This window comes from Haliotis cracherodii, unplaced genomic scaffold (assembly GCF_022045235.1).
Source record: "Haliotis cracherodii isolate W230 unplaced genomic scaffold, xgHalCrac1.p SCAF_24, whole genome shotgun sequence".
Classification (NCBI taxonomy): domain Eukaryota; kingdom Metazoa; phylum Mollusca; class Gastropoda; order Lepetellida; family Haliotidae; genus Haliotis; species Haliotis cracherodii.
The window spans coordinates 1,313,010-1,322,145 of NW_027266280.1; the positions used below are offsets into that span (position 1 = coordinate 1,313,010).

General features: G+C 41.2%; 1 protein-coding gene across 1 annotated transcript; it reads right to left on the reverse strand.

Annotated features, from left to right (window-relative positions):
* Positions 1-6,689: 6,689 nt before the first annotated feature.
* LOC139472429 (UDP-GalNAc:beta-1,3-N-acetylgalactosaminyltransferase 1-like) lies at positions 6,690-8,622 on the reverse strand. The gene has a single exon (XM_071254907.1). It carries the CDS (start codon positions 7,871-7,873, stop codon positions 6,713-6,715), a length of 1,161 nt encoding a protein of 386 aa, XP_071111008.1. The 5' UTR covers positions 7,874-8,622; the 3' UTR covers positions 6,690-6,712.
* Positions 8,623-9,136: the final 514 nt, after the last annotated feature.

Sequence of the window (9,136 nt, forward strand, 5' to 3'; positions counted from 1 at the left end):
ATTTGTGATATATTAAATTTATAATCCGGTCGAGCCCCAAATTTCTGTCACGTGTCGATTCCCAAATTGAAATAATACGTTAACCCAAAAATCTGTACGTAAAAGGACAAAGAACCAACAAATGGTTTACAATTAGCAAATATATTACAAAATTAAGTAGGTTTACAAATCAATACAAATAACTGCACAGCAATTACAATGGTATTACACAATACAATGAAAGGACAATATTCAATGGCAATACATAATATGATCGCAGTGGTCAGTATCAACTACAAGAATACAGTGGTGCTAGCAAATGTTAGTGATAATAATATATATTCAGCCAGTGGTGATGGTAGTCAAGCTTCCGAGATGGCCAATGCAGGGAATCAGGGATGTTGAATGATCCTCACAGGAACGCTGGTTGATGTGATGAAATGCGTGAGAGATGCCTAAACACACTCTTGTCCCACTATATATACAGTCTAAATAGCTACTGGAATTGTTTACACAGTGCCATTACCAATCTAGATGCACTAGAACATCACAGAATATTTCACCTAAGTCTACGGTATACTTGATGTTTACACACCACACTAGTATCTAAATATAGTAAGTTCCTGACGACTGCTTACTTTAGATAGTATTACATTCCTGACCACTAATCACTGTCCAAATACAATGCAATGAGCCTCTACCGAATCTAGATAGAAAGAATGTAACACAGTTACTATCACTGTTCAACATGTCATGTAACACTAAGACACTTCGGAGAAAGAAAGTTTGAACGAAGTGAGCACTTTCTTTGCAAATAAATGTACAACAACTAATAAACATTATACCTGATATTATGAGAAATGTTCACAAAAATGCTAATCATTCTTGCAGTCAGAACAGATCACATTCAACCAACTCGAAAAAATGCATCAGCAATAACATTGCCTTTGCCTTTGATACGTTTGATTTCTAAATAAAATTCTTGCGAAGACTGGCTTCAGCGCATTAGGTGTTGTTTTTTGTTCTTCTATTGGATTATGAACGGTCTACAGAAACATTCCTAGGAATAGGAAACAAAGAAGTGCCCATATACCCTTCACATTGTTGCAAAGCTAACAATAAGGCAAGAGTTTCTTTTTCAATGGTGGAATAATTTCTCTGATGTTTGTCAAATTTGCGCGAATAATAACAAACAGGATGATCAAGACCCGATGCGTCTTCCTGTAATTGGACACCTACCGCACCAATGTCACTAGCATCTACTGCCAGCGTGACAGAACGTTCAAAGTTTGTTGCTTAGATAACAGAATTCATGAGAATGGCTTTAATTTTCTCAAAAGCAGCCTGACAATTGCTGTCCTAAACAAATTTCACCCTTTTGCCCAGCACATTGTTGAGAGGGGCTGCCACATGTGATAAATGTTGACACAACTTACGGTTGTAACCAGCCATTCCCAGAAATCTCATAAGTTCCTTTCTGTTTCGTGGAACTTTATATCTACACATAGCTTCCACCTTTGCTTATATGAGCTGTACCTGACCTTGACCAATGACATGCCTTCAAAATTGTTCATGGGCGTATGCAAATTCACTTTTAACTAAATTTACAGTCAATTAAGCTTCAGTAAGTCTCTCGTAGAAGGCACGGGTCCTTTGTAATATCATTGATGCCACGCTGGAAGGTGGCTGGGCCGTTCTTGAGCCCAACTTTCTTGGCATCACTTAATATTCGTAAAGTCCATTTTGAGTCACAAAGGCTTATACGCCCATGGCATGCTCAGTCAGTGGAATCTGCCAATACCCATTCAATAGGTCATACTTTCTGACGTACATGGCATGACCGATTCTGTCAAAGCAGTCACTCATTCGTTCTTGGTATTGGGTAAGAATCAGTTTTAGAAACAGCGTTCACACGTCTCATGCCAGTACAACATGTAACTACCATCAGGCTTCGGCACAAGTATTCAAGGTGAGTTTCAGTCACACGGACTTGGTTCAGTAAATTTCATTGTCCAGAAGGTAACGAATCTCCTGTTTCAGAGCTTCAAGCTTGATTGAATTCATTTGGTAGAGATTTAGTTTTACAGGCACAGCGTCACCTACATCTACATCGTGACACACTAAATCTGTACGACAAAGGCACATTCGTGAACAAGTGAGCAGCCCTTGAATTATCTCTGATATTTCAGCCTTTTGCTCAGATGACAAACGACTGAACTTAGCATCCAAGTTTGATAAAACTTAAGAATTGTTTAGCTTAGGGCTAACATAATCAGCAAGGCCATCAAATTTGAAAGAGTCATAATTATTACCAGTATTGCAATCAATATCCATGGGAGAAACTCACTGAGTTGGTACATTGTCATTTTTGACATTAGACTATCTAATCATAGTGACATGACAAAACTGTCTGTTTACGACGGCCTGGTGTTTGTACGACATAGTCAGTATCGCTGACTTTTCTGTCGATAACATACAGACCGTGGTACCTAGCACGTAATGGTCGACCAGCGATTGACAAAAACACTATGACTTTAATGCCAGAGCTGAAATTTCTCTCTTGAAACTTTTTGTCATAATGTACTTTTTTTTGTCCTGAGATTCCTTCAGGTTATCCCCAGCAACTTCACAAGCTCTTGGAAGCCTTGCCCCAAATGATGAGGCATACTCAATCAAACTCATTTCAGACCTATCATAAAGCCAGTGGCCCTTCGAGTGTTTTAAAGGTCCACGAACAGTATGGTCAAAGACAAGGTCAGGATGGCTAACACCTACAGTCTTAAAGTTGGTCAGGATGGCTAACACCTACAGTCTTAAAGTTGGTCAGGATGGCTAACACCTACAGTCTTAAAGTTGGTCAGGATGGCTAACACCTACAGTCTTAAAGTTGGTCAGGACCAATCTTAAGTTACTAAGATCGTTGTAGTTTCTGAATAAACTTTTCAAAATGGCCTTCAAGACAGGCAGACAACTGTAGACAGGAGTCAAGTTTAAGCTATTCGTACCTCCATCATTGAAGATCGCAATCTTAAATACAAGCCGTCTTACAATCGCACTAAGATCGGTTTGCGCAAGTGGAAAAGAACAATAGTATGGCTCTTGTAAAGTTGTATTGTAGGCGCCTAAGATCAATTGTAACAAAGACTGCTCTGTGCATGTGGACCCTGAACCCTCACAGGGTCACAACATATCAAAGCCTTCATCCCAATGCTTCTCAGTAAGTCTTTATCATATTCTGAAGAATCAGATGAAACTTCTCTAAAGCTTCTTTATCTGAGTTAGTTTTGTGATAAGTGATGTAAAAGGTGACGTCACTTTCGAAACGAGGCTGTGGTTGCCAATGGCCCCAGGGTGTATAGCATGATGAAATGGAGAAAGAATACCCTGGACAATCGAGGATGAGACTCCTAGGACTCCATGCATGAAGTGAGAGCCGAATTGTAAGTAGGAATACCCTAACCCTAACCCTAACAATTATTTAGTGCTACGACGTAGCTACCTCTGGTTTGTCTGGTGTTTACAGTCTTGTTTATAGTTTAGATACAGTATTATTGGGGATTTAGGATTGAAATAACCTCTTTAAAACTCCATACCAAACGAGAGTTAACGGAGCCTCACACAGCAGGAATTGTGTAATAGTCAAATCTGTTGTGGGAATCGCAAGGTGTCATACAGGGAATCCACACAAATATACCTGAGTCAACTGAGCAAATTGTTTCTCAGTGACAAGTCAGTGAAATACGTAGGGGTCCACAACCCCTGGACAAAGGATAAACCTGAGGAACGTGTCGTGTTCAAGTACTTGCAGATTGGTATTTGGACTCGCATAGTGTCCACGACAAAATATTTCACTATTACACTACGCCTTCTATGTAAAGCTCAACACTTATCAATCAACCCTTGTAGAAAAAGGGATGTGTATGCCTTTCATTTGATTTCTCTTCTTGAGCTGTGCTATTCATTGATTTAGCTGTGTAACATTAAACATAGCCAGTCCTGTACATACAGTTATGACTACGGCTGTTTGCAATACATATCGATTTTTAATAAAAGTGTGGATTTGAAATAAATAGCATGTCTTTGCCAGATGGCACACGTCATTTTGAACACTCGTGTGTGCTGTTCGTGTGGTATTCGACAGGGAGCCATTCGCTAGCCTACGCATTCTTAAAAATAAAATACACAACCTTTTCCTCATACTGCCGATGTCCTACTATTCTAAAACTGAAAATGTCGAGAAACCATATACTCTGTAAGTAATCTGGCTATCTGATTGATCTGGTTGAGTGAGTGAGTTTGGCTTTACTCCGTTTTTAGCAATAGTGCAGCAATATCACGGCGAGGGACACAATGAAAAAGATTACTTTGATTCCGGTTTAGCCAAAATAAAATCTCTCAATTTCCCATAAACATAATGGTTTGGCTCCTTCTTTGATGTACAAAAATGTGATTGTCCTGCAGCATTGAAGGAATCATAATTTTGTCTCAAACAAACAAACCAGTAAGAATCGACTAATGAGGATTTGATGCTTACAATGTATGTCATCGTGCCCCAACACCATGGATCGTTGCTCATGTTGTCGACCACTGCTTTGCCGAGACTCAATTATCAACAGTCCGTCGGGAACAAACTGGAAAATGTCTGCGGCATTAAGCAATATTCACTCACCAAAATGAATCATCATGTAAATTTTTAGTTGTGTATGCACACATGTCTAAACTACGTGACGATCGTGTTTCAAACTTACAGGCGATAGTCGAAGGTCGATAGAGGGGTTTATGTTCAAATATGCAAGCAGAGCATGAGCGAAATAGGACCGCATCTGCGCATGCATCAGCCGTTCCGACACGAGTACCATCCATGCCAAACGCGTGGTTGCAGCAGAAGCGGCGATAACACTGCAATTGATTGATATACACTGATCAATTCTCCTTTCTTCTTCTGAGATGGATTGTTTACGCCCAGACAATGTGATCGACAGATTGTGGTGTTTCTCGTCTGTGTTTGCAAGCAGTCTTGTTCATTTGGAAGTAACTAGCTTCGAAGAGAAAAATCAATAGATCAGGCATACAGAGGTTAATTAATCTTGATTCGGTAGGTAGGCAGAACTGGGCAAGTACTGTTCGGCTTAGTCAGCTTAGTTCAGGTCTTGGGAGGGGCGGTCGGGTAGCCTAGTGGTTAAAGCGTTCGCTCGTCACGCCGAAGACCCGGGTTCGATTCCACGTCATGGGTACAGTGTGTGAAGCCAATTTCTGGTGTCCCCCGCCGTGATATTGCTGGAATATTGCTAAAAGCGGCGTAAAACCATACTCACTCACTCAGGTCTTGGGTATGCTTGGTTCTACCACGAGGTTTTCTTAACCTTTTTCAAGCCCGTTTGAAAGCCATGTAGAGCCAAGAATGGAGCACTATTTTATCATCTTGCACTCGATATGAATATTATACACTTTTTAAGATAAGCCTAGCAGAAGAGAAATATTTAATCAATTCGAGCTTGTGTACATTTGCTTCCGATTTTACTCGTGCTCGTTTTGGATGTTCTGGCCATGGTGTGAGTCTTAAAATTGATACCGTGAGACACCATAAAATTCCAAAATCTGAAAGATTATCTACACATTGTAATCTCAACAATATCGAAGATTATCTACACATTGTAATCTCAACAATATCGAAGATTATCTACACATTGTAATCTCAACAATATCGAAGATTATCTACACACTGTAATCTCAACAATATCGAAGATTATCTACACATTGTAATCTCAACAATATCGAAGATCTGTATCATTTCACCTTATGTTCATCCTTAAAAAGTTCATCCTTAAAAAATATTCGAAAGCAATTCATTCCAAATAAATATGTCATTCGACCGTCAGACCAACAATTTATTCGCCTATGGCAACCTCAAATTATCAATATTTATATTTCAAATATGCCTTCAAGATAAAAAAATGTACAGAAATGAAACGTGACTCACTAGTAAAATTATCCTGAACTGTATTGTATCCACATCCTATATTTGAGCCTATGGATTACCACACAATAAACATTGGTTTTATGGTTAATATATTGCAAAATATTTTAGTATTTCCCAAATTGTTAGCAAGGACATTACTACAGGAGCTCCCTCGTCGGTACATTAACCTCGGTATCGTTGTCACAACTTGGATCAAGATCCGGGATAGACTAGGTCTTCAGCAACCAATGCTTGCCATAACAGGCGACTATGCTTCCCGTAAGAGGCGACCAACAGGATCGGGTGGTCAGGTTCACTGACTTGGTTGATGCATGTCATCGTATCCCAATTAGGTGGATCCATGCTGATGATGTCAATCACTGGATTGTCTGGTCCAGACTCGAATATTTACAGACCGCCGTTATATAGCTGGAATATTGCTGAGTGTGGCGTTAAACAACAAACAAACACACACGACTTGGTTCGTTTTCAAAGGAATTGCTCGATTTTGATAGGAACACACACGCGTGGCCAAACTCCGTTACATTAAGTTCTCTTTATAGATCTGTCATTTTAAAAACTGCAAAGAATCAAAATAATATTCGTTTGATAAATGCCAAGAATGTAAAAACAATTTGTTTCATAAAATGTTTTTCAACATTCAATGTTTTAAAGCAGCGAGAGAATTGTTGCCGCAGTGCCTAAAATATCACAGTTTTAGAGGAGTAAGTTTGTTTTTATTGTAGCCAGGGGTAATCGTTAGGTGACAAACCTTTAATGCTTTAAAAGTGTGCGTATTTCTGGAATATTATATTCTCTTGGGTCGTTCATGAAGATTTCCATCCGTTTTGTTTTGAAATCCCAAATGTAAATGCTACCGTTAACAAACACATGTGTCCTTACCGGCACCATGTGTCCCGAGAGATAGGTTCGATGCCTGGCCCGCCATAGCTCGTGAATGTCGGGCACCTGTGCTGATGATATGACCAGCTGACACTCCGACGTATTGAAACACTGTATCACCTCTCGCCTCGACCTGTTGCTGTATCTCTTGTCTTCGAGATGCAATCGTGTCACATTTCCGACAAGGTCCGGGAGCAGCCCGAATAGATAGATGTCGTCAATCCACAAGAATGGCGCCATGAGGGCGGCTTTGTATAACCTGGGTACAAGAGAACCGGATATGACAACAGCATATCCGCTGCATGAGTCCCACGGATATGCGTCATACCGTCTCATGTGATGCTTGGACACTCTCCATCGGCTGCGTCGTTCAACCAGCAGAGACCACGCTGGCCAGCTATGACACATAATCATATTCTTTTGCCTCTGTGTGTAAAAATTAGCGAAAAAATTGAAAGTATCTACATAAACGTCATCATCAATTTTAATGACGTAGTCCACATTTTTGCAATGTTGGGTAATCCACTTGAATCCCATGACGCCTTTGTACGTGAGATTAGTATAAGCGTCAATGAAGTTTCCCTGGATTATATCCCCGAAAAGTCGGTGTTCTATGTCTATTGCTGTTTGTATGTTGAGTTTATTAGGTCGACGTTGTACCCCAAGCAGAAATATCACCCTCACTGAATGCGTCGGATGATGGGAGCTGTTGGCATACGTTGCCCTGATCGCCTGTCTGTGCGCGGTGTGCGATGGCGCCGTGTGGACCATAAATAACACGGAGACAGTGTCCAAGCCATGACAAATGGTCTTATTTTCCAACAATATTGTGACGTTAAGATCTGCAGCGTGCCTCTTGTGTAGCGGTGCGCTATCGTCACGGGCAGGTACAGGCATTTGGACGACGAATCGGGTTACATCTTGGTGTCTCGTCCAAGACATCACAACAAATGTTAGAAAGCAGACAATGACAAGTTGGTAAAGCGCCATGATGTAGAACCACTTTAGTGGCGATTTGCATCGTGATGTCATCGTCGACGTTTGATGTAGAACTTGTGTCGTACTGATCTGTCTTCTCACAACGCTCAGCAATATGAGATGGACATTGAATTCTCCACAGTGACGTAGCTCACGGTGAGATCACCGGGTCTTCCTACAATGTCTCTTCTCTCAACAAGATCACTACTCTAAACGATGTCGATACTCTGAACGATGTCACTACTATCAACGATGTCACTACTCTCAACGATGTCGATACTCTCAACGATGTCAATCGCAGCTCACAGTGACATCAGTGGTTCTTCCCGCGATGTCTCTTCTCTCAACAAGGTCACTACTCCCAACGATGTCACTTCTCTCAACGATGTCCCTACGCTCAACGATGTCAATCGCAGCTCATAGTGACATCAGTGGTTCTTCCCGCGATGTCTCTTCTCTCAACAAGATCACTACTCCCAACGATGTCACTACTCTCAACGATGTCACTACGCTCAACGGCGTCACTACACTCAACGGCGTCACTACTCTCAGCGATGTCTCTTCTCTTAACAAGGTCACTAGTCCCAACGATGTCACTACTCCCAACGATGTCACTACTCTCAACGGTGTCACTACGCTCAACGGTGTCAATCGCAACTCACAGTTAACATTTCTTCAAGACTGCATCTTCTCTTTTCTCACGATGTAACTACTCTCAACGACGTCAATCGCAGCACACTGTTAACATTTCATCAATCAAGATTGCCTTCTCTTAACCACATTGTCACAACTGTCTCAGCACATCATATCATCCAGATTGTGATCTCAATACTACTACCACGTCATTACTCTCAACCGTCGTCCCTGCACAATGTAAACACGTGACAGTATGGATCTTACAACGCCCATCTCATGTCCGTGCGCTCCGTGAGCTGTGGGCAGCGACGGCAGCAGCTGTACGGGAAGACTAGAATGGCTGCTGAATGTTACACAAATGCCACTGTGCAGGATGTTTAGGAAGATGAGGCATTGACTGATACACACCTGACTCATGGTCGATGTCTGAGCTGTGATGTAGCAACACGATCTCCGCACCGTGGGATGTACAGACAATAAATGTGTGTTATAAACGTTCCATACCTACGCAGCACCATGACAATCAGGTTAGTCCTAAATTATCGTCGTGTAATTCCATTTTCGACGTTGAATTAAGGCTAGAGTAATCAGCGTAAGTTTTGTTTGTTTGTTTGTTGTTTAACGCCGCACTCTGTAATATTTCAGCTATATGACGACGATCTGTACATAATCGAGTCTGGA

Excerpts from the sequence above, each read along its gene's own strand:
- LOC139472429 (XM_071254907.1), bottom strand. The coding sequence starts at position 7,873 with ATGACATCACGATGCAAATCGCCACTAAAGTGGTTCTACATCATGGCG.